At 44.8% G+C, this 26978-nt stretch overlaps 1 protein-coding gene across 1 annotated transcript in view; it reads right to left on the reverse strand.

Moving 5' to 3' along the window:
- LOC102373348 (sperm-associated antigen 16 protein) overlaps positions 1-26978 on the reverse strand; it is a 723196-nt gene that overhangs the window by 556271 nt on the left and 139947 nt on the right. Inside the window, exon 6 of the mRNA XM_006034344.3 lies at positions 10923-11053. Within this exon, the coding sequence (XP_006034406.3) occupies positions 10923-11053 (131 nt within the window). The remainder of the gene's footprint in view (positions 1-10922; positions 11054-26978) is intronic.

Raw genomic sequence — 26978 nt, forward strand, 5'->3', positions numbered from 1 at the left:
AGCGGGGGGGCTGGGGGGGCTCACTGAAGAGCATCCCATGCAGTGTGGGGCAGTGGGAGGCAGCAGGGATCGCCCCTCCTCCCTGCCCAGCAGCACCTGGTGTGCACTGGACTTTTTTTAAAGTACCAGGAGCTGGGGCAGGCAGGGTAGCCATGGGGGTGGGGGTTGGGGGAGTGGAGGGACTGGCAGGGATCCCCCCACGGTCCCCTCCCCCAAGTACTTACCAGCTTGGAGTCAGCTGCAGCTCTCTGCTGCAGCCACCGGGGACTGCCTGAATCATCAAAGCTCTTCGAATGTTTTCTGAAGGTTAGGAGAGCTTTGAATCGATTCGGACCTTTAAACTGGTCCCCTGATTCAATTCAGATTTGGAGATTTGGCCACCAAATCAGGCCAAATCTCCTCCAAATCAAATCACTACCCAAAGCTTCACACAACCCTAATATACAGGTGTTAAAGCAGCTCAATTTTGCCCCAGACAATTCTATATTTAGATTTTACATTTTAGGCAAATAAACTGTTTCTTGCAAGTCTCATAGGGCAAAAACTATGGCCATATGATTCAAACTTATAAATGTATCAAGCCTTATAAAGACTCCTCAAAGGTAGACTGCTGAAGGTCATACCATCACTGTAATGTTAAGCTTGGTATATAGAAGCAAAAAATATTCTATTGCACTTTATATATGATATGCTTGCAAAGAATACAAAGCAGCCTTTAAAGTCTCAGATGGCATTTATTGTATATATAACCTGCACTCTGAACTGAAAGGATATTAAACCCAAAATATGCAAACAAAATACCCTAGCCCCTATAACAAAGAAAGAATGGCATGGCTCAGAAACCATTGCTAGATCCATTGAGGCTAGAAGGAAATACCCTTCCTCTAAAATAAATCCGTATTTGTATAGTTTTTAGTTCCCTGAGTTATTTGCATGTAGGAGAACCAAGGGCCATATTTGCTAGTCTATACAAATGTTTAACAAGAAATATCCTTACTATTCAGAATTACATTTTTATTAGACCTACTCTTTGAAATACCCCTGCTTATCAATTTTCCTTCAAATTTTATCAATCTCCTCACTCAAATCTTTTTAACAAATTTCATTTTTAACACTTTTCATTTGGAAGTTTCACATTTATGCCTTTTGTGGCATTGTATAACTATTAGACAGAAGAGCAAAATGACCTAGTAAAATTTTCTTGATATATATGAAAACAAAATGAAAAGAAATAATGATTAATATGATAATGTCAAAGCAGAAGTGCATAACACAAAAGAAAAGAAATCATACAGTTCAAAAAAGGTGCTTCAGTACCTTAATTAACCCTTAACCTTCCTAATTTCAGACTTCCAACTTGAATTTGTTATATGAATGGCATTATATAAAATATGAGATTCTACAAAACATCTAACTCCTTTCTTACGTTCTGTTTTATAAGGAGCTGCATGAAGCGGTGCAAGAGAACCTCCAGATTCTTCTCCAAAAACTCATGGATGAAGAAAGCACAAGCTAATGGAAACAGATTCCAAATACCCTCTAATGTTGATCACTAATAGAACTGGGGATGCTGTCACTTCCTGTTGATGTAAGAGTTTTCAACAGGTAAGAGACCAGAATCCCTGTCTTCTTCCATAGAAAGCAGCTGCATTGCCAGAGAAAACTCTCAGCTGACATGGACAGTTCCCTCTCCCCTGCACAGGAGGTGGAAGGGGAGAATAGGGTACGGAGGTCTTGATGATGCAATGATTTATAATCAGGCTTAGTGCCTCTACATCATGCATGATAAGACTGGAGCCTTCATTTGCATTTTTTTGTGTGCGATTATAATAATCACTGGTGTGATTCAGTTCTCTCTGACCATTTTTTTGCAGGAGGTCAGCATTCCTGGCTCCCAAGGAGACAAGTTTTTTAAATCTTCTCTGGAAACCACTGATAATAATAGGAAAGCCTAGTATAATAAGATATAATGATGAGTTAATCCTAAAAGAGAAAAATATCATCGACGGACCCCATCAGGAAAGCCAAGATAATCTTGCTAAATCCTTTATATTTGCTTTGCTTTAATATCATCTCTAAATTCATACTGCTACACTACCCCCGTAAAGCCATTTACATTTCCTATTCTTTGCTATTATAAAATATAATGCGAGGCTGAAATCATTTAAGAACACGCAATTACAAGTAAACAGGAATAATGTATGATATCTTTAAAAAACATAAATACATATTTTAAATATATCTTTTGCATGATATTGGGCAGTCTATCTTATAAATGCTACTGCCAATCAACAGCATAAAATGCTTCCTGTAATGTTTACAAGGTTATTTAAAAGGTATGATTCAAAAGCAATACAGTGATACTTGATGCCCAAGCCCAAATTTACCAACTAGCTTTAAATAAAGTACTGTAATGGATGGTGTGCTCACAGAAAAAAAAAAAAACACAGATAAAAATAATACTAAGATAACTCTTCTTGAATGAAAAATCATGAGGCTGAATATTGCAGTATACAAGTTTTCCAATGTTGTCATGACAAAAGCTTCAGAGTTTAAAAGCAAAGAAAGAAAAAGTGATCTTGATTCTTTTACATCCAAATATCACAAAAATGTCAAATAATTAAAAAAAATAGGATGCGCATGCTATTATTGTTTGGTTTATACCGTTGCTAATCATACATGGAATTTCAAATATCTATCTCAAATAGTTCCAGATTCAAAAGTATGGATTAAATTCAGCCCTCCAAGATGTTGTTCATTCAAGGTCACCAGTACTGGGTGACATATTCCATAGGCCTTTGGCTTGACATGTTAAGTGCACAAGTGAACACAATATAATACAGGATAAGTTGTGTAAATTATTTGAGGTTACATGAAAGAACAGCCAGAGGAAACAAATGGAGCAAGGAGGAAAGTGGGTTAGGCAACTGTATCTCAGATGGTTTGTAATACAGCTGGAATGACTGGGAGGCTTGCAAAGGCACTGGTGAAGTTTGAACTTGATATAGAAGGAGAGAAACCAGTGACTAGGGACAAAATTACACATAAACTGGTATAAGTGATTGGAAACTTGTTCACATCTGTAACACAACAGAAGTTCAGTGCAGATAAACTGCTTTCAAAATGACTGAAACTGGTTTAAGATACACCTGGATGGGTGTAGTATCAGACTTAACTGGTTTAGATTAAACTGGTTTACTGAACTTCTGTCTCAGATCCCCTTCAGACTCAAGTTAACTCTCAGTCCCCCAGCATTCCAGGATGCTTTACCTCCACAAACTCCTCCTTACAGAGTGGGTAGGCTAGCCTTAGCCCAAGCAGCCTGCTTAAGTGAAGCAGGGAAGCATGCTCTAGTGCATTTCTGGAATCAGAAGTGAATGTCTGTTCACTTACTTATGGGTTCTATCTACACAGCTTAGACTAACCTGCAAAGATTGAATCAATTCAGCCTTGGGCTTTTTGACTGTCTGTACTTAGCCAGTGGGAGATGGTTATAGAATCACAGAATCATAGAAGTAGGGTCAGAAGGGACCTTGCAGATCTTCAGGTCCGACCCCCTGCCTGGGCAGGAAGAAAACTGGGCTCAAATGACCCCAGCCAGGTAGGCATCAAGCCGCTTCTTAAAGACCCCCAGGGTAGGAGCCAGCACCACTTCCCTTGGAAGTTGGTTCCAGATCCTAGCCGCCCTAACTGTCAAGTAGTTCTTACGGATGTCTAATCTAAACCTACTCTCCAACAACTTGTGGCTGTTATTCCTTGTTATCCCAGGGGGCGCTAGGGGAAACAAGGTCTCCCCCAAACCCTTCTGGTCCCCCCTAGTGAGTTTATAGATCTCAATGTTGTCCACATCCCTCTTGAAGTGGGGTGCCCAGAACTGGACATAGCACTCCAGCTGTGGCCTGACCAGTGTCGCGTAGAGGGGGAGGATCACCTCCTTGGACCTACTTGAGATGCACCAGTGGATGCACGATAAGGTCCGGTTAGCCCTGCCGACCATGACCTCGTGTTGTCGGCCCATGTTCATCTTGGAGTCAATAATGACTCCAAGATCCCTTTCTGCCTCCGTGCTCTCAAGAACCGAGTTTCCCATCTTATAAGTGTGCTGCCAGTTACTACTGCCCAAGTGCAGCACCCTGCACTTGTCAGTATTGAAACGCATCCTGTTTTTGTTAGCCCACCCTTGCAACCTATCCAGGTCTTTCTGCAGTCTCTCCCTCCCTGCTAACGTGCCCACCTCTCCCCATATTTTGGTATCATCAGCAAATTTGAACAGGTTGCTTTTCACCCTGTCGTCCAAATCGCTGATAAAGAAATTGAAGAGTGCAGGCCCAAGGACCGAGCCCTGGGGGACTCCGCTGCCCACTTCCCCTCAGGTTGAATATGATCCGTCCACCACCACCTTCTGAGTACGACCCTTCAGCCAATTCGCAATCCATATGACCGTGTAGGCATCGATGCCAGAGTCGCCTAGTTTTTTAATGAGGATGGGGTGGTCGACAGTGTCAAAGGTCTTACTTAAGTCCAGAAAGAGTACATCCACGGCGACACCTGCATCCAATGCTTTTGTGACCAGATCATAAAAGGCAATCAGGTTGGTCTGACATGACCTGCCCTTAATGAAACCATGCTGGTTGCTCTTGAGCATCATCCCCAATGCTGGCCCGTCACAGATGTGCTCCTTGATGAAGATTAGCAGAAGACTCCCATAATTTCTTGAAATATTCCTCACAAACCTGAGTTCCACTGAATAAATATTGCTTGCGTTACTGTAAGAGTGTGACTGTGTCCTTCCCGGTTCCCCTCAGAGCTCACCTGCCATGACTTTGATTGAAAGGAAAAAATATTCAGTGTTTATCCCTGAGGGTGAGAACACACCACAGACCACCCAGATGGTTAACTTCCTGGTGCTATCTTTATTGGTATAAGGGTTACATTGTTGTTTCCTTCCTGCTAATTGCCTCATTAGCAGAGGTAGTGGTATGGCTGTTCTAATTAACACCTAAGCCAGCGAGTCTCCCGGCTGTTTTAGCCAATTTCGGCTTGTACAGTGTTCTCACTGCCAGTCACCTCATTGACAGGGGTGTGTCTCAGCTGTCTCAATCAGGTCTCTGGTGGAGAGACATCTGTGCTGTGATCCCTCCATGCCCAGGGCTGAGCCCGCCACATACCCTGGTTGCCTGGTGGGGAAAATGGCTCTGCAAGGCTTTCCTCTCCATGCACTGCCCCAGGGTCCTCTGCCTCTATGTCTCTCTTCCAACTCGGCTCTGTGGGGTCCCCTGGATTCATAGATTCATAGATGTTAGGGTCGGAAGGGACCTCAATAGATCATCGAGTCCGACCCCCTGCATAAGCAGGAAAGAGTTCTGGGTCTAGATGACCCCAGTTAGATATTCATCTAACCTCCTCTTGAAGACCCCCAGGGTAGGGGAGAGCACCACCTCCCTGGAGAGCCCGTTCCAGCCCCTGGCCACTCTAACTGTGAAGAAGTTCTTCCTAATGTCCACTCTAAATCTGCTCTCTGCTAGCTTGTGGCCATTATTTCTTGTAACCCCCGGGGGCGCCTTGGTGCATAAATACTCACCAATTCCCTTCTGTGCCCCCGTGATGAACTTATAGGCAGCCACAAGGTCGCCTCTCAACCTTCTCTTGCGGAGACTGAATAGATCCAGTTTCTCTAGTCTCTCCTCATAAGGCTTGGTCTGTAGGCCCTTAACCATACGAGTGGCCCTTCTCTGGACCCTCTCCAGGTTATCTGCATCCCTCTTGAAGTGCGGTGCCCAGAATTGCACGCAGTACTCCAACTGCGGTCTGACCAGCGCCCGATAGAGGGGAAGTATCACCTCCTTGGACCTATTCGTCATGCATCTGCTGATGCACGATAAAGTGCCATTGGCTTTTTTGATGGCTTCGTCACACTGCCGACTCATGTTCATCTTGGAGTCCACTAGGATCCTCCCTTAGTTGCCTGTGCCATCTACAGACATTGGGTAGGTATCCCCACTCCTTACCGGAGGATCGTAGCTATTCCTGTCACTGGTCCCCGACTCCCTTTGGGGTCTTGTGCCTCCTCCTCTTCCTCTCTCTCCTCATCTGTGGTGTCTGCCTCCGGTGCTCGAGGGCAAAGTATGGTCCCTAGCAGCTGGGCTTTTGTAGGTGGTGGCGGGTGTAATTACCCTGATCTTCCCTAGGTGTACAAAGTCCCTTCACCTGTGTATCATGCTCCCCATGGTTTCCTGCCCCCAAGGCTATCCTAGTAATGGGGCTTCTGCCCAAGCCCCTGTTACAGTCAGTTAAGCCCACATTGGCTTTATGATATTGCAAAAGTAGTATACTTATACCAAATAGAAATATATCCTGATTTCCATTTCCAGTGTCATATAAATAGACAGTTGTTAAATAATACCATACCATACCTTTAAATAAATTTAATTTTTGAAAATGATGTCATTTCTATTTAGGTTTCTATAAGACAGATCAGGAACCCATTTATGAAAGTTGGGGCTTACAGAATTTCATAATTTGTTGGATTTTGGGAGCATTGCAAATCTCAGAAATCAATAGCTACAATACTAGTAATTTAGACAAGAACAGTTGGAAACTACAATTTCCTTCATTCTCTTGGAAATGAATGTCAGATTATCATGTGCTAGGACACTATACAAGAAATATTTAAACAAAGTGATGTTTCTTTTCAATTACTTCCTTTCCCATTTTCATTGATTTGATGTCCCTTTCGATAGAAACACTAGAGAACACAGCAGCAACTACCTTGAAATAACTCTTGTTAATTTAAGTGTCTAAGACCTGTAGTTTTTCCAAGTAGTGCAAGAGTATAGACCACATGATTCAAGAGACAAGTAAAGGGATTTACAAGGGAATAAGGAGTTCAGTGTTAAATCCAAAACTTGTAGTTTATTAAATTTTGATAGAGATACTTTAAAATTAATTTCTTATATTTAAGGGAGGCAAGGATTTTTGTAAGTGATATCTTTAATCAGACCATCTGCATGGTTGGGATAGACTTAGATAAGGGATCTGAAAAAGAATGCATTGTATATGAAACCTTGTCTAAGTCTATCCTAACCATGTAATTGGTCCAATAAAAGCTGTCACCCACAAGAAATCCTTGCCTCTTGCATACTTTTTGGACCATCATGGTACAACATCAATCCACCATTTCCTATATTTACATTTTCTAATTTTCTTATAAAAATATTGAACCAAAGCAATACCTATACTGTTTGAAGACACAGTACTCACCCTCATTTTAAGTCATTATTTCTATATGTAAGCTTACATTTTAGAGTATTATCTGAAGTTAAATAAGTGTTCTCCCTGCTTTGTTCTTTCAGTTATGTTACAAGCAAATTCTTAAGTGTTTCAAAATAAGTATAAAATCATCCAATTTATTTTTATTTCAGTAAATTGCTTTCTCAAATGGCATTATATCCTTAAGCTGTGATATCCATTTTCTTAACTGTAGAAAGTACTTTGGATTTCTAGTACATTTCAGTATATCTCCTAAAATTAAAAGAACTAGAAAAGGGATATACTGATCTAGAATAATGCCTCCAGTAACATGCAAAAGGCACCATTTAGGAAAGAGGCCAACTGGATTATTATATTTATAATCTTTCTCCACTAGGTCCACTTTAGGATACCTGAAAAACACACAAAAGAGGCAGGGGTGAAAACAGGGGGATACAATGATCTTGTCAGACCTGCTTTTGACACTCCTGCTGTCTTGGCTGCCAGATGCATGCAGAGGGGCTTTCTGCCACCACCACATTCCACTTTTCAGGTCTTCTTCTGGTAGAAGAGTCTTCTAAAACATTACACTTCAGGAGGTGTTTTTAAAGAGTAAAAGAGTTTTTAAAGAGTTTTTAAAGAGCTTAATGCAGATGTTAACATTCAAAAGTGACTTATGAAGGAAACTTTTTACATGTTAAAATGCTATCACATATGAAACAAGCCATTAACTAAACTTACCATAATTAGTTAAAATGAAAGAGTAAGCCATACAGTAAGCCTGCCTCTGCTGTCTAGGTATCCTATATAAATAAATCAAGTGATAGGGTAACCTTAAAGGTTTCATTAGGATTACTGTTCAACCTACCAGAATCTACTGAAAACCAACCCAGACTGTACAATTCTCTATTTTTCACTCAATTGGTGTCTCTCCTACCTACAGTTATCATTCCACATGAAATAATGGTTAACCTCCTGTCCCACAATATATCTGCTGGGTATGGAACCACCCTCCCTACCAGTGTTATTGGGTATCATGAGGCAGGCATATTATCCTACTAAAATCTTGGCAGTACTCTTCTGGACAAGGGATACAAGTAATCCTCTAGTACGGGCTGTACAAAGCAGCAACACAGTTACTTGCCCTTCCAAGCATTTTCTCCATCTGGACCTGAAAGACTTTGTAATGGGCAGCCACACAACAAAAGAAGATTCAAAATGTTAATGCATTTTGAACAGCCATATGAAATAAGATCATCGAGCCAAAGAGCAGGAAGTAACCATTCATGTGATCAACCAAAAATTTGATGAGTACCATAATGGCTTGTCACAAGTTTTGGTATTCACCCAAAAAAGTTCACATTAATTTTCATCAATGTAAAATTGCTTTATAAGTTTACACACTGGAATATTACAGCAAAATAAAAACAACCCCTTGTTTTTTTAACTATTATTAGTTACCAAAATATTTTACCTCCATTGGTTGAATATTATTTATACAACAGATTTGCAAAAACTAACTGGATGTTTCTCTAATATTTCTAACACTGTTTTGAAAAGCTCTCAATTGACATAAAAGACACCATATCATCAAACCGTTATATCAGTTAAAACAATCTACCTGTGTATTAAATTTATTGGATTTAACATGAACTGTATGAAATTAAATGAGAAAAGACAATCTGTTCTTAGCCTCAAAAATTTAGACACAAGGCACCTGCATTCTGATTGTGGTGTGGACAATGTATAACAAGTATTAAAGATCTATGAGTAGCAAATGAAATCTCCTGGCATTTTTCAAAATCTCATTTACCAAAAAACATGTATAGATAATTCATCAGGAATTTCCAGACTTTGCTATTAGCTGTAACCTATTTTCAAAAATGACTTTTTAATGTTTACCCTTTCTCATCCACCAACTAGCAGGCACTTAAATGTCAAAGCTTACAAGTCATTGCACACTTAAACTAATCTAAATTTAAAAGTCTAATTCTGATTTTTGACCCAAGGAAATAAGATAAATTAAATTGTAAAAAAAAGCAACATTTATAAATCAGTCTAGTATAACCTGAGTAACAGTCATCTTTAAATAACATTTTCATTAGCATGTGATACTAAAACAAATCTGCTAAAAGGAAGCCATTTTTAAATCAAGTAGGGCTGCTTAGCCACTCCTCCACCCTAATCCTCAATGCATCCTGTTCAATCCTATACTATGGCAGTTAAAACTGAGTTGTGGCATTTAGAGTCAATCCAGACCAGACCACTGTATTGTAGCTGGAGTGCCTGTTACAGAACAGTGCTTGCATCCTTAACAGCCTCAAAAAGATGACTTAGAGTAGAGAAAATGAAAGATCCATCACAACAAAGTTCCTGTTTTCTGTAATGCTACGTTTTGCACTGCAACGTGTAAGGTATGGACATTTGCAATGTGACACTACAGGGGGTCTCTTGCACCCCCAGCTTCTTACACTGCTACATCCCTTCCTTTTTCCAAGGAACTGCTGCAGATCCTCATCTGCTGTTTCCACCAGTGAAGCCACAGAGATGGTTACCCCTGCGGCAGAGGCACTAAAAACAGCTGATGGCTACACTCTGGAGCAACGGACAGCAGCAGCAGCAACTGTCAAATGCAGATCCTGTGGTATAAGAAAAGCAGTTCTACTCATCCCTCTCCTCTGCCAGGACTGCCATCTTTGCCAGCTGCTGCTTCTGGTCCAATCCCAGTCCGGGTCCTGGAGCAGCAGCTATGAAAGACAGCCAGACCAGAAACAGCCCTCTTCCCTGCTGGGAGCAGAAACAACTGTCAAACACAGCCCTCCACTCCCTCAAAGGGGAGAGCGCAGGCTGTCAATGATTGGGCTCATTAACAGTCCCCCCCCTGGAGCTGGGGTGCAAATTAGCAGTCTCCAATACCCCCTGGCTGGAGGACATGCCGCAGAATGCCTTCACAATGACTTTGTAGAACTCTAGCCAGGGGACTCTGAATGTGTGCATACCCTCATAGCACTCTTTTTGTGGCATGACAAAGTGTCAAGACAAAAATCAGTGAATATTTTGAGAATATTCTCCACAAGAAAAGAAACAAAGCCATGTCTATAATGTTCCTTCCAACCATGGGTTCACCACTGAAGAAAAACTTCTAAATGGAGTGCACCCAACACCTGCAACTAGGCAATGTAAACAGCTCAAGAGTAGCCTCAAGCAGATTTGAGTTCCTCCTCCTTGGCAAGCTAGAGCTGTTGTTTTTATTTCCATGAAAGCCAGATTTATGTTCCTAAAATATCTATATGGAAAGGTCTGTGTAAGGCAAACTCAATTAACATATAGATACTTACGTCATACTTTCAACTATTTGTAATGTACACATATTAAGAATGTTTCTCAGAATGTCTACTTTTCATGTGATTCTGAAAACACTACTATAGAATGGACATTAGAGGTGCAAAGGGCACTGAGAAATAGTCAAGAATTTGGTACAGTCCACTTGGTTTGCATACCCATTGAGTATCTTGCACAATTTGTTTTAGGATGCTTGAGTAGGAACAGCATTTTGGCATAAATAATAATGTGAACATTTTCTAGAAGAAAATCCCTAACTATGACCTGTTCAAACAAAATTCTATACTTATACAAAAGTACAGTAAATAGAATAAATTATTAATGGTTCCTACCAGCTCACTGCTAGATCATGCACTCTTAAAGTGTTGCTCAGCTTGTATAATCCAGATTTCAATGGTCGTGTACATTCTTTGACCCGAGCAAGGTTTGGGTTCACTTGAGTATCTACAGGGAACTCTGAGTCCTAGGGGAAAAAAGGAAAATACAGTGACTAATTCTTGGTGTGGGGGGTACTGCACAAGGTCATGCAACAAATCACCTATTAATGTATTTTGTCTATTTTTTCTACAAAGTGCTCTGAGAAAATTTCTGAACAATGATATCACCATAGTTTTGTTCTAGATAGAGCTCAAATGATTACTGTCCAGGAACTAAAGTAATAGCAATTGTTAAAAACAAAGTTAAACCCTTTTCTTTTTTTCTAAATCTAAAAAAACCCCAGATGTATATATTTTATGTAAGTAGCTTTTGATCTGTTATGTATGTGTAAAGTGAGAACTGTTTTGCCAACCTACATAATTTTTTGTCCATAAACTTACAGCGAGAACTTTTCAAAGATAAATGTTTCATCTTTTTTCATGGTGAATACCATATAATAAATCACTGTTTCAGGAACAAGCTAACCCAGGCCGGTATTTTATAGAGCAATCTGAGTCTGATATTAATTAATATAGAGAGTTTTGGAGACGAATTTTAGCCAACTGAGGCTCATTTGCACTCGGTAAAACTAAATTCAGGCATATATACACTAAAACCATGATTAATTATATAAAGAATGCAGAATGAAAGAATGCAGAATATTTTTGCAGGCATGCTGATACCAGTGCGTGGAAGCATTCACAATATTTGTGTTTTAACCCTCTCCCATATTCTAGGCTTCTCACTTGTCTTTTTAGACCGCAAGTTCTTTAAGACAAAGTCTGTGGACCAGAGACACATCTGAGATTTTAAAAAGTGTATTAGATTGATTTACAATCTAATACAAATCACTAAGGATCTGTTTCCTGAATAAATATATAAATGTAGAACCTTTAAGAGATAGCAATACTTAGGAATGGGAAATATGATTTCAGCTGAGAAAATAGGAATATGGGGTGAAATCCTATCTCCAGTGAAGTGAATGGCAAACCTCATATTAAGTTGAGTGAGGCGAGGATTTCACGTATTACCGTATTTTCTCAAATAGAAGATGACCCTGATTATAAGACAACCCCCCAAAATTAAATTTAATATATAGAATATTTATAAATTCGTTATAATTTTCCAGGTATAGAATCTAATTATTGGAGGTCTGCGTTGAATCCTCCCACAAAGGAACCAGGTGCTAATAAGCCCCTATTCATGACTGGAACTAGATATTCTTGTCACAAGTCCTGGGATGTTCCAAAATTCATATGCATATAAGGTGCAGGGCAACCTGGTCTGACTTCACCTCATGGAGGGCCAGGCCACACAAATCTCAGGCTAATTAGTTAAGCTGAGAGGAGCCAGAGGATTCTGGGTGAATTGTATGCAATGTCATGGCTACCACGACTTGCAAATGAGTCAGTAGTGAGGGGCACTGTGCTGAGGTGAGGGGCACTACCCATTGAGCACAGCATTATGGGTATGACTTATCAAATGGGTTGTGTGGCAGAATACCATCTCGGTCTTTCCCCAAACTCTGCTATGTGGCAATTTGGTTATCATGGTCACTGCAGAGGGCAGACACCTCTGGCCCCATCAGTTTAAGGTAACCCTTAGCTGTAACCTGAGCTGGATACATTCCAGAGGAAGTCCTTTTTCAAATATATAGGGAGGAAGAAGAAGGCACCAGGAAACGTGGGGCCCCTGCAAGATATGCCAATACATTTCTCCTTTGTACCTAGCATGGGAAACTTATTGAGAGATGGTTGAGACTATGCCCTGGGGTCCCCTTGGTTCAGCTGTCTAAGGGAGACCACTATTTGTGCTTCAGACTGAGGGAAGCACTCGAAGTTCTTGCAGTGGGTCAAGCACCCTCAAGAACTACTAGGTCTATGTTTCCCAGAGGGCACAGCTCCAGGATCAGTCCTGACTCTGGGTGGTAGCTGTGTTACCCCCAGGCTTGTGGGTGTGCTCCAGGAAGGGGGTAAGCCAGATGTGAGGAGACCCCAAGGAGGCACTCGAAGCCTGGAAGGCGGTCGGGGGCGGTGAGGTGGGATGCACTCTGTACTGGCCCACCACAGGTTGCACTAACCTGTTCTTGTGGTAGGTCCCATCAGTACTTTTGCCCAATTTGGACCATGCTTAGCGTTGGCTTCATTTACTCAACTTCATAGTTGGTTTTTCAATACTACACAATTTTACATAATAAAATAGTTTTTTTCCTAGAACCTTTAGTTTCTGCCTGTTTCAAGAATCTGTCAAAAAGAACTAACCCTACAAAACAAAACTACAAAGTCACAAGGTTTGGTTTATTCTGGTTTGGGTTTTTTTGTTTGTTATACTCACTGCTAAACCAACAATTTTACAAATGGATGAAACTAATCAACTCAAGCCCTGCAGACTTGGAATTAATTTCACTGTTATTGAATTACACTCTTCTGACTTTACAGCATGGGACAATGACTCTAAAAGCTGATTAGAACAGAAACTGATTAAGAGAATAAATAATCCTATATTACTAAAAAAAAAATGCAATAGCTACTGAACTACTCACATAATTACTAGGAAGACTGCATATTGGCAACATGATTAGGTAGCCCACTTAAAGCCAACTGTTAATTGATATAATCAATTCAAATGAACTTTGCTGAAAAAAAATCCTGATCTTTTAGAACCTAATTCTGCCATATCTCTATACCTCTATCATTCACATGAAAGAGAAGTTTAATTCATCATGCACATAAATTACATATCCAAATTATCCTGGTAGGAAAATGAGAAAATGTAAAGCATAGACTAAGAATGGTAGTTAGCTATGTTAGTCTGACGTCTGGCAGCAGGCGAAGTAGATTATCACCTTATGGACTAACTAAATCAAAGATGCATAAGCTTTCATGAGCTCAAGCTCAATTCACTAGATGCTGTGAAAAGACATTCATTGAACAGTGTATCAAATGGAGACAGTGATTTGAATATAAAAAGACAGGGAAGGAAGGTAGGGAGGGAAGAAGGGAATGGGAGGAGACCAAGGAGAGTGACCAGTGCGGTGAGAGGCAAAATAAGCAATAAACCCAATGGGCGTGTCCAGACAAGCGCACGTGCCTCTTGCAGCATTCCAAACCAGTTTGAGATGCTGCAATGAAAAAATGTTCCCCATACTGCAAACATGCAGCGTGGGCTCAAAATGTGATATCTGAATATCCAGGCATCAAAAAATAACCCAGGGGAAAAAACCAGGGCAGGGCATGGTCCCAGATCATACCCTGGGTAACCAGGAAGCTGGTCCTCCAGAGAGATGCCCTGGTTTCTGGTCACAGCATCTCTATGGTGCTTCTGCTGCCCCAGGATGTGGGGCACACATGCTTAGTGTGCCGAGGAAAGTGGAAGTGCAGCAAGGATCGGGTGCTGTTGGGGGTAAGTAGGGACTGTGGGTGTGGGGTTGTGGGTATGGGGAAAGGCTGTGCTTGTGTGGAGGGACTATAGTGAGGCTCTGTGTTGGGGACGGCTGGTTGGGGGGGGTCCCCCACAGGGCCCACAGCCCCATCCCTTCAGCAGCAGAGGCTGTGGGATGCTCAGGGTCCACTGCTGCCAGGCCCCTTGTGGTGTGGTGTGGCTCTGATCACCTCAGATGTTCGTTGTGGGTGTGGCCTGGCTCAGCATGGCACCACACAGGGCTGTATGCCTTTCTGCAGCCCCAGGGTTGCTCACGCTGTCACCCGGGGGCCAGCACCGCTTGCAGAGACCGCATGTCATGCTGGGGCAGGTTCTGCTTGCACAAAAGCAGTCCAGTCTGGTGGCATGCAGGTCCTCTGCATGCAGGACACATGGTTCCCATGAGTGGTACTGGACCCCGACTGATAGTGTGAGTGGCCCCAGGCCTACAGAAAGATGCAGGGCCTGTGCAGTGCCACGCTGAGCCACACTAGTGAAAAACAGCACAAGCAGTGCTGGCTCTGTGGTGATCAGGGCTACACCATGCCACAGGGAGCCTGGCAGCACCAGGCTCTGAGTGCTCCACGGCTGCTGCTGCTGTGGGGGTGAGCTGTGGGCCCTGTGGGAGGGAGGCTAGGACACTGCATAGGGGAGCTTTGGGCCATGCAGAGGTGGCTGTGGGCCCTGTGGTGGGGGCTGGGGTCCTGCAGGGGGGGTATCCATGTGCTGTGGGGGGGTTGTGCCCTGGGGGGGACAGGGGACCCACCCCTCCTGAGCAGTCCCCCCACACCCACAGTCCCCCCAGAATCTCCCAACTACCCACACACCAACCCAAATCCCCCCACATCCCTCCACACCCACCCGCACACCCACCCACATATCCCACATGCCTTCCCCTCTCCTAGAAACCCCACATCCCCCAACACACACCCATCGTGTGATAAGAAAACCAAAAACAAACATCAAAACATATAGATATTTAGAATTAATTTTATTATGATGATAGAGACAGTGGTAGGCTTCCTAATTGCTTTAACATTGTAAATATAGCAATAAAACATTGCCAAGCTGATCTCTCTCTCTCTAGTCTTTTGTACTAATTGTTGGAAGAACATGGATTTTGGGGTATTTTAAAGAGTAAATTTGGGATGCTGCTTTAGCAGTCCAGCTGGCACAAGGGGTAATGTCCCAGGATACCAATTGGATGGGCCCCAGAAGCTCCTATTTGTCCATCAGATTACCATGGGCAAGGCCCACCTGGCTAACTGGTAGCCCCTTTTTACGGAGGCTAATGGAAGAATGGAACAACTAAATTCCTGGGACATCTAATGAAAAAAACAGGAGTGTCGTGTGGGTCAAAGGGTCACAACATGAAAATAAGTGTGCCTGAGGGGGACACTGAGCAGAGCCCCCTGGGCCGCACCCCCCCAGTCCTCAAAGGCATTCAAGGAGCCGGTGAATGCCACCCACTGGTGCTCGGCCCAGAAATGTGCACGGACAAGTGAGCGGAAAGTGGCCCTGCAGTCTCTGGGCACCTTCCCGGCCACAGCCTCCTTCCTGGTCAAGTACAGGGCCCACTTGGCCAGCGCCAGGAGGAGGTTGACCTGGAGGTCCCGGGACTTGGTGGGGCTGCAGATGGGGTGACCAAAAACAAAAAGCTGGGGGAGTGAAATTCAAACAGAAGCTCAGGAGAAGGTTCTGGAGGTGGATGGGCTGCAGCCTGGTGTGCACTCGAGGGTCATGTACGCCCGGGTCTCACTCTGCCCACAGAAGGGGTAGGAGGCCAGGGTGTTCATGAAGCTCACAACATACACACCTGTGACTATGACTCCATGGAGAAGCCACCAGCTGAGGTCCCCAGTGGCTCATGGGATGAGGGTGGAGTACACACTCAGCCACTGTGGTGCCCTTGCCAAGCAGGTCCCACCACCTGGTTCGCAGAAGCTCCTGAGAGCAAGCAGCCCTGAGATGCTTGCCAGGTCAGCTTTTTATACTGCTCGGGGCAGCACAGGTGCTGGCCCCAGGCTCTAGCTCCCTCAGCTGCAAATCCAGGAGGAGCAGGACAGGGTTATTTTGCCCCAAGTCGCACAACTTGCCCTACACCAAAGTGCATGTCTGGGCACGTACGCTCAGCCAAAAATCCCTGGCTCAAAATTCTGCCACTCCTATATGAGTTGCTACAAGCACACATGACCACATGTGTGGATGTGCCCAAAGGGGTCACAAAAGCTGATCCAGATAGTGGGATAAGAATCTGTAGTTCCTGTTTAAACCATATTTAAATACTATCCAGTCTGGATGGTTTCTTGTTCCACAATTTAAAGTTTTTCTAAGAACATCTACTCTGAGATGAGTGATGGAATGTCCAAAGAGCTTAAAGTGTTCTGCCACTTGGTTGTGTGTGGACCAATTGGTGTTCATTTGTTCTTACATGTAGGAATTGCCCCATCTGTCTAGTGTTAACAGTAGAGTCGCACTGTAAGCAGGTGATGATTTGCGTGACATTGATAGAGGAGCAGGTGAAAAATCTCAAATTGGTAAATCTCATGTTATTTGGTTATCTGATTATGTGGTTTATATTGACAAAGGGGCACAGACGGCATCTGGATCTGTTGCAAGGCTTGGTGCCTCAGTCAGAATTGGAGTTAGGTAGCAGGTAGCTGAAAGATACTGTTTGAGGATGGGGAGCTGTCTGTAAACCAGGACAAATCTGTTCCCCGTTGCTACCTTGAGACAGTTGTCCTTTTAATGAGGGGCTGGAATGATGTACTCAAGGTGTTCCAGCTGGAGGCCGCGTGTGACAACCAGAGGGATTTTGTGGTCCTTGTCTCAGGGTTGGTACTATGGCAATTAGGAGCAAGGTCTGAGTCTGGCACTTGACCATTCTATCAAGGATTTTATCAGTGGCCGGAACCAAATATTATTTTATTGCTAGGGCCACAAGAACTATTTGTAACATGACTTTCCTACATCCTCGTATTATTTTTAGATCACACTAGTAGACAGTAAATAATTAGTTTAAAAGTATATGGTAATTCATCAGGCTATGAAGAGCAAATGTTTTAGTACATTTATTGAAAATATTAGTATTTCACACAGAACTCGTTTATTCAAGCTATATATTGATTGTGTATGGTACCAATCTGTACACCAAGGGAATTTCAAAATGCGTTATTACAGAAAAGAGGTATTTTTTGGATGAGAAATGAGAAAAGTCCTAGCTGAAGTAGAGGAGATAAGTAACACTTAGTGGCTGAATGTATCTTTGTATAGAACAATTAAAACTAAAATGCCTGACTAACTCTGGAAAGGAAGTTTCACTTGGAGTTAATTACTATGGGGCCGGAGGATCAAGAAGCCTGGGGCTGAATCTGCAAATGGACTTGAGTACTGGAACACTCAATGAGTAGCATAACTAGTGGGGGTTGGCAGAGATCAACTCAGGGCACCAATATGGCCCCAACCCCTAGGAGTCTTTGCCATGGCACGCACAGCTCCATGTCTAGTAGTGTATTTGAGGGGGAAAGCCATGGAATGAAATAGCAACCTGAACAAGGAAGCTTTGCTGCTCCACAACCCTGCACCTAGAGGCAGGGAAGGGGGGGAGAGCAAATAAGCCACCAAGAGTGGCCCCTGGGGAGCCCATGCTGCTGCCTGTTCCTCAGCTGGAGCAACCCAAGCCTGTGCTGCTATAGCAGCAGCAGCAGCAGCTGTACCAGATGTTGTCCAAGTAAGAAGAGCCAGGTCAGGTAAGACTCTGCTCCCCCTTCCCTTCTGGCCCCTCCCTCACCCTGCAACTCTCTAGTGGGCAGCATAATTTTCCCCAACAGCTCTGCCCAGGATGCTGAAATAGCTCTCTATGCCTCTGCTATCAGCATTACAATGTTTAATGCCTAAAGGCCTGGCTTTCAGAATGGAAAGGACAGTTACCAGCTAGGCATCTGAGTTAACTATGTAATGTGTGAGGAGGGTTAGGCACTTCAGAATGGAATTCACAAAGAACCAGCATGCTGAGCAGAGAGCTGCCAAAGCTAGCCTGTTAAAATCACTGAGGAAAAAATGTGTCCCATATTCCACACCTCTGGGGGGCTTTCAACTGGAGTAGGGCTTACTTCTCTTTTTTAAGGATGTCCACAGACAGAAGAAAAGGAATTTTATAAAACAGATCAATCATTAGAGTACTCACTCAGAATGGGGAAGACTTGGATTCAGTGCACTCTGAATAAGTGAATCCAAATCTACACCTTCTACCTCCTAGGTAAACACTCAACACCTCTGCTGAATTCTTTGCAAAAAAGAATTCAAGATTCATTGGACCAGGGAGAGGGAGCAAGAAGGCGAATGACTCTGAAATCTACTGGGATTCGGGCACTCTCCTGGAAGAAAGGAGATCTGAATGCCAATCCATGCTCCAAGGTCTATCTGTGCATTCTGTCCAATGAATACTTAATGCCAAATGAATACACAGGCTATGGACCAAGATACAGAGCCAGGGTTGGACTTCCAGTCTGTATTTATACACATCTGTTAAAAAGGTTACACAGAGGATGAATATTGTATGAATATTTAGATTAGATTAGACAAGGTTGCCTTACACTAGACAGCTAGTATTTGACTGAAATATATAGATAGGCTTAGGATGCAAAACTGATTTCTGTATTTTGCATGCTCAAAGGCTCCAGGGTGTTTGGACATAGGATTTGGGGTTTTTTTATTACACAGATGGAAGCCAGGAACAATACTATAACCTGATTTCAGGTTCAAATGTAATCTCATTCCAAGATTTAGGTTGACTTGATCAAGGGTGTTTGTCTGAGCTCATTTTTTTAATGAACTTTATTTTATGACTTACTCTAAAAGTATTAGAAGTATGTATACTTCAGAAAGGATAATGCTGATAAACAGTTAAAATATACATTTAACAGTACAGCCTCACATCTCTGACCAGTATGAATTCTTAAATATTTTCTAAAAACTAGTCAGCAGGCTAGATTTATTACCTAGTCTAATTAGATAGGCTAAATGGGCTTTATTAAAAAAAAACAGATTGTCATTTAAGAATGTCAGCAGAGTACTTAAACTTACACAATATAGTTTAGAAACAAGAAAAGTAATTATATTCTTCGTTACAGGCTTAAAAGAATTCTGAAGTCCCAACTGACCCTATGTGCCTGAAACATTCCCAAAATACCCTGTTAAGAAAGGTTTCATAAAAAAAAGATTAAATTACAGCTTTCTTTAAAATTCACATCACTCACTAAAATTAAGAATGTAACAGGATCTACACATTTTAATCAGAGCAGGCAGACACAGCAGGGTTGCTCACATTCTTTTTTAGTGTTTGCACTTGAAATCAGTGGTAGCTGCTCAGCGTTATGCTTAGGGTGAAGGAATAAATGGAGTGGAATCAAATTCCCAAACTGTGTACTATCAAGGATATATTCTTTTTTCACATTCTGAAACCTGTCTGCAATTCATGTTCTATAAGTGAGCTATGACCTTAAAAAGTAGTCAGTACAGATCTTGTGAAGGGATGGAACAGATCATTAGGGAAAGCAGATATAAACATTGCCATACATGGAAATGACTTACAATATAAAGTAGGTCCCTAAAAATATAGATCTATTTAGTGTCGGCAGATATAACATAACATTTCATAATTATAAAATGTTCCAGAGCAGGGCCTGCCCTCCACACCAGCTCCAAGCCCAGAAATCAGTTACTCATTGGAGCAGAGAGATAGCTCTTGAAGCTTTGTCTCTGGGGTAATCACAGTAACGTTCAAGAATCAGTTCATTACTTTCTGTTGGTGCATTTGTTCAAAGTCACAGGGAAAATCTATGGAATTTTCTCTCTCATCTTCTAAGGCAGTGGTTCATAAACTCAAATGGCATCTCTCAAGCAACAGGCTACCTAACTCCCATTCTGATCAAGCCACCAGGCCATGTAATGGACCCAAGGGCCAATTGTACCTCTACACCAACACAAACCACATCATCACTCCACTAAATAACATAGATGATAACATCTGAGATTCATTTACTTGCTTCTCTACCAGTGTCACATATGCCATGGCCTACTTATACTGCCTCCTGCTACCTACATTAGGGCGTGTGTAGATGAAACGGGGGCCCTAAATTGAAGCAGTGGGTTTTTAAACCAACCACTTCAATTTAGGGTGAAGTAAACCCCCGTGCTGTGCACACACCCCACACTTATCTGCCTCTCTGGCAGTGTGGAGGGGAGGATGAGCTGCCAGCAGGCAGAGTGGTCCCTGGGCTGCAGGGGGACCTGGTGCTTCACTCCATGGCAGAAGCGCACCCACCCGCCCCGGTGGCACCCACCCGCAGGTACGCGACTCAGGTGGTCCTGGGGGGCACTGCAGCTGTGGAGGGAAGCACTGGGCCCCTGCGCAGCTAAGACAGGCAGGTAGGCTCGGGGGGCGGGAATCAGGCTCACTGCTTTTCTTGGGCAGAGCCTGCCTTCTCGGGCTGCTGCCAGGCTGCCTGCTGGGCTTCCTGCAGAGCCGTGGAGCTGTACAGAGCCCAGTGCTTCAGTCTGTGGCTGTAGGGGCAGCAAACTAAGACTCCTCAAAGGAGTTTTAGCTTGCTGCACCCCAAGTCTTTTAAGGTGCATTATGCTGCCGAATTTCCTACAGTGGCTGGAATTAATGCGCAATATGCCTCTGAGAAGTGCAAACAGTGACACCATTAAAGCAAGCTAAATGCTTTTGCACTGCTTTAAAGTGTTGTGCATACACGTCCCTCATTTCATCTATACACGGCCATACATACAATACATACATACAATATTGTCATACATACAATAGTATGACAGAACGAATAGATGCTGATTTGACATCAAGGCCAAAAATTCTGTGTGAGAATACTTTAACTTCCCTGGACCATCCATTGCTGAGCTAAGAATTGTTGTTCTTAAACAACAGAGCTTTAGAAACCAACTTGAACATTAAGTTGCAAAACAAGAATACATCCACAAACTGGATTATGTTAAGTATGGTCTATACAGGCATTGCAGATTCCTATCTCATTACTTGGTTAGCTTTTATGAATCCTATGTCCCTACATGTTTATTGCTTTGTGTTTCTCTCTAATGTCCTCTGCCTCTTTCAGCATTGCCCTCTCTCTTTCCTTCCCCGACTTCATCCCCTTCCTTGTCTTTGTATTCAGATTACTATTCTGTTTTAGAGACTACTCTCTGCATGCCCTTTCATAGCATTTGGAGAAGTGAACTGTTGCTCATCAAAGCTTATGCATCTCTGGTTCAGTTAATCCAGTGATTCTCACAGAGTGCTATAGCACCATGATTCACAAAGATAAACCCAGAGATTTCAAATAGGAATCCCTAGTGTTAAAAACACAAGAATTGCTCTATTATTTTTCTGTATTGAAAAAACAAGTGAAAACTAGAAGCTGGTATTTTTGGAGGGGTGCCTTGATAGTCTTAAGGGGTGCCTCAAGTTTAATGAGGGGTGTTCTGAATCTAAAAAGACTGAGATCCATTGAGTTACTCTATGGGTGCATGTACATGAGATGCATTAATGCGCCTTAGTCTAGTTTACTGCACAGTAAAGGTGCGTGTCGACACGTGTGTGACCTGACTCTGCAGTAAAAATGACTAATCGTGACTAAATTTGCAGGTATCCAATTTAGTCGCAATTAGTTAATGCACAGTAATGCACATGTAGACGTGACCCGGCACTAAGTTTAGTGCTGGGTCTGCCCTGCCACTAGGAGGTTGTCTGAGCACAGCCCCAGGGCTCCTGGCTGGGATCTTCTCCTGCCCCATGGTTGAGCTGCTCTCTGACAGCCCTTAGTAGCAGGCTATAAAACTCTGCAGACATTTTGTGCCTTGTGGTACACCACATAGAAGCCTGGTGGGTCCTATGCAATCCTCAGGACCCCTGCAGGCCTCATGTGCCCCTCCTGGGCAGAACACAGGCTGCCTCTGCCTGGCCTGTCCCTGTTCCAGAGCTACTGCTTGGCCACAGGTGAGTGCTGCAAAGGGCTGCAGCTTTCTGCACCCCCTGCCCAGCCCTGATATACCCCCAGGGCTGCTGCCTTGCTGTCTCTAGCAGCAGGGCCAGCACCTGTTCCCTGTTGTTTCTCACCCCCAACAGCGTCTCTTGTCTTTACAGGTCCTGTAGTGAAGTGTCTCTGCCACACGGCTCCTAGTCCCTAGCCATGACTCTGAGCTGGGTGCTGCTAGCAGCTGTCCAGGGCAGCATCACAGGGACAGTCATGTGGAGGCCCAGAAAGCTGACACAGGACATCATGAACTCACCATCCTCCCTGTCAAGCCCAGGCCCTGACCCTGCCTACATGTGCATGCTCGTGCCAACTGCCCAGACCCTCAACTTGACCCAGGAGAAGGCTGGTGGCCTTGTGGTGCTCTGGCGTGGTGCCAAGGTGCTGAGGTAGTTCGAGCAGGGCAGGCACTCCAACACCCATATTTTTGAGGCCCTGTTGGGTGGCATGTGGAAGTGAGAACACTCTCGGTTGGCACAGCAGCGGCACATTAAGGTCAAGGCTTTGTGGGCACAGTGGGTGTCTGTGACCAACTACAATCATCGGTCTGGTTGTGGCCACAAGACCATGGCCATCATGCGGGAGCTGACCCAGATTTTGGTGCCTCAGGACCCAGGCCACACCCTTGTGAATTTCACCAGCAGGGATGGCCTGCCCAAGCCTCCCCTCACTGGAGGAGGGGACCTCAGGCGTTCATTACCCTACCCTGTCCTCCTCCCCAGCTGCTGCATCCAGTGGCACCTCGAGGAGCCCTGGCCAGCGGCTGCCTTGCCATCAGTACAACACCAGATCCCACCATGAGGAAAGGCCAGCAATAGCACCGCCTTCCACCAGCAGTACTAGCTCCTCCCCAGGGGAGAGGGGCCCTGGCCAGGCACCAACCTGCTGCACTCCACAGGCCATGGACACTGGGTGTAGCTGGTCACCCTTGAAAATGGGGAAGCCCATGCCGAGCCACCAGTTTCGCCAACCTTGTACACATGGCAAGTCCCACACTGCAAGAGGGCCTTCCCAGTACCCACCGCTGCCCCTGCTCCTGGCAATGGCCCCTGCTCCACTGCCTGCCTAGCTTTCCCACAATCCCCTGGCCCTGTGTTCCCCGCCTACAGCATAGAGAGAGGCAGGGCACAGTTTAGAACTTTATTCAGCAGCCCATGTCCCTATAGCTGGGCAGGCATGGGCCTTTCACACACCAAGGAAAGTGTCAATGCCAGTGGCAATGTCCTCCTCAGCAGCAGGGAGCAGGGACACTAGTGCTGCCACAGATAACTCCCCAGGTGGTGGCGGAGGTTGAGGGGCAGCCCAGGCTTGCCCCCTCACCATTGTAGCTTAGGGTACCAAACCAGGAGTGCAGATATGCCTGGAGCTCCAGGAGGGTCATTGGCAGCAGGGTGTAGTGGCTGGAGCATCCCTCATCCTTTACAAAAAGCTCATCATGCAGTCCCTGGGGCACACACAGCAGGGGCACACTCAGGGCACAGCAGCGGAACAGGGAGGGGCTCATCCCCAGAGAGGCCCTCAGTGGGGACAGCAGGGGCACAGCCAGCCCCTCACCCCAGCTGTCCAGGAGCCCCATGCACCCCGAGCCTGGGTGGGTGCAGCAGAGCGGGTGGCCTGCAGGGGCAGAGGTTGGGAGTGGGGTCCAGAACTGTGGCAGAAGGTGCTGCCAGCAGCCTGGCCTCTCTTGCCTCAGGAAGGGGGCAGAGTAAGCAGGCTGCATGTGGCCAGCACCTAGCAAGCCGCCAGTCCCAGGGGAGCAAGTAGAGATGGGGGCTTGGCCGACAGCTGCCTGGGCCCAGGCCTCCCCATCCAACTTACCATGGTCCCTGGGCATTCATGCATGGTCGACCCATGATCTGAGGCCAGGCAGCACATGGCCCCTGGTGCAGAGCTTCTTATCTCTGAAACATTCCAAACTTTCACAAAAGGCTTCTTTCTTTTGCCTCTGCAGGGCCAACATCTGGACACGGGGGAGAGTCCACCAGGCCTAGCAGGGATGTGGGCTTCAGGTTGCCACCACCCAGAGCTGGAGCCAACCGGATGCATCGGCTGCACTAGCAGTGCACACTGGATAGGGCCTTCCTGCTCCAGTGGCTGGTGGCACTGGCAGAGTGGGTGGCATAGGAGCCAGCCTCATTGGCAGAAAATATCACCCAGGAGGAGGCGCAGGACCAGGCGCAGCAGGTGCAGATGGAGGCCCTGGAGCGGGAGTGCATTGGGCCCAGGCAGTGGAAGCCAAGGATGCTGACCGCTGGACCCTGGACACTGTTCTGGGCCTGGCATTGCATCCATGCCTCCCACTGCCTGGCCCCTGTCCATGGCTCCACAGGGCCTCTGTGTCCTGCCCACAGCCCCACAGCAGGCCCCCACATGGGCCTGGGAGGAGGTCCTTTGGTACCTCCTGCTCACAGGAGTCCCTGACCCAGACCCTGGCCCATCTACCTGGGTCCGGCTGCTTGCCCCCATGCCATGCACCTGAGGACCCAGATGTGCCTCGCAAGGACATTGGCTCCGCACTAGGGCAGCTGGAGAGTGAGCTGCCTGCCTTTAGGAAGTGCCATCCCAGGTGGATGCAGCATGAGGCCGCCACCCACTGAGGTTGCCACAGCCCCCAGACCAACAAAAGAATGGCCCAAGGCTGGGGTGCTGGGCCCCAGGCTCTTCTGCCTTGAACTCCTCCACCCCACTACTCCCCACTCTGGGACAGAAAAGCATAGATGTTGTAAATAGTTTTGAAGTTGTGAAGTGGGTTTTTTATTGTTGGTGGCAGAGAGGGTGGTGTAGGGGCTCTGTTGTGTGGGGGGGGATCTGTGTGTTGAAGGGGAGGGGGGAATAGGGTGGATGTTGTGAGGGGAATAAAGCTTTTTTATTTCAAACATGTCTGGCCTAAGAGTGGTGCTAGGGGTGGGCAGGGGGTAGAGGGTGTGTGGGTGGTGGGGCAGGTGGGCTGGAGCAGGGAGTGTAGGAGGAGGGGGTCAGCTAGGACCTCCTTCACCTGGTGCCCTGGCTGCTGCTGATGCATGAACTGGTGCCCTAGCAGGGTGCATAGCTGTCATGGGGCCTGGACAGGGTAGGGGGACCTGTTGAGGCCAGGACCATGACCAGCAGGAGCATGGAACATTAGTCATGGCTGTCAGGGGCAGGGGTAGAGCAGCATGGTACTGGATGTCACTGGCAGGGGCAGGGGTTGGAGCAGCCATGGTGCAGGGAGGTAGGGTGGTCAAGAAGGGAGGAGCCTCGTGCTGCCCCTGAACTATGCACACAGCTCCTGGCCAGGGAAGGAGCCAGCCAGGGATCAGAGGGCAGGGCTGTGTTTTCAAGATAGCTGACAAGTCCTGGCAGTACGTTTTGGTTTCTAAAGATGGCTGCCAAGTGCTAGCAGCTAGGGCCAGACCTTAGGCCTCCTCCTGGTGGCTACAGGGGCACATGGCAGGGCTGGAGGGATCTGGCACTGAATTTAGTGTCAAGTCTCTGCACATGTAGACACCTGTGAAAAATTGCTTACTATGCATTAGCTGAATGCACAGTAAATTTGACTGTCACTAATTGGACCTGTAGATGCACTGTATAGGGTTCAACTCCACCCTGCCTTCTGTTAATCATTAGGAGCAAGAGACCCAGTCTGTTCAAGCTATTTTGAAATTCCCATACTGCATTTTTTAAGAATGTACATACCTTTGAAAAGTTGGCCTTTAAGACCAATCCTCTCATTTATACTCCTATGGAGTACTTTCCAACTAAAAATGCCAAAATAAGGATGACAAATTGAGGCCCATAGTTTTTTTTTTTTAATTATTCTGACTTAAAAACTAAAATTCATGTATCTTTGGACTGTAGCCCATTCTTCTAAATATGAAATGTGTGGTTCTTTTTTAACGACTCTTGATACCTATACTGAGAGTTAGCTATATAAAATTATTTAGGTGCATTAAAAATGAAGGTAGGTGTATAATAGGGAATACAAAACTGGATAACCAGATTAGGCACCTAACATTTCAGTTACATATTTTTTTTAAATCTCTCTAGGTACCTAGCTACATTTTTAGGTGCCTAAATATGTGAGCATGTAATTCTAACCATGAGGTCAAATCAGTCTCATAAAAATTGAAATTTTACTCAAATCAACAGCTGAATCCTTCATGTTCTGACTGGAACACATGGGTATGTTATTTTTTCTATGTACGTAAATAGACTATGGTAAATATTACAAAGTACAAAGGGTGAATTTAATAACAGTCTTCCAATACCTGAAGGGTGTTTATAAAGAGGATGGTGATAGTCTATTCTTTCTGACCACAGGAGACAGAACAAGAAGGAGCAGAATTAAATTGTGATAAGGGGAATCTACATTGCAATTAGAAAGAATTTTCTACTTATTAGTGTGGTTAAACGCTGGAAAACACTTTGTAGAGAGGTTGCAGGATCTCCATTACATGAAGCTTTTAAGATTAGGTTAAACAAACACTTGGGTGACATGATTTAGGCTGAGATGATGCTGCCTTC

Source organism: Alligator sinensis, unplaced genomic scaffold, assembly GCF_000455745.1.
Source record: "Alligator sinensis unplaced genomic scaffold, ASM45574v1 scaffold1203_1, whole genome shotgun sequence".
NCBI classification, from domain to species: Eukaryota; Metazoa; Chordata; order Crocodylia; family Alligatoridae; genus Alligator; species Alligator sinensis.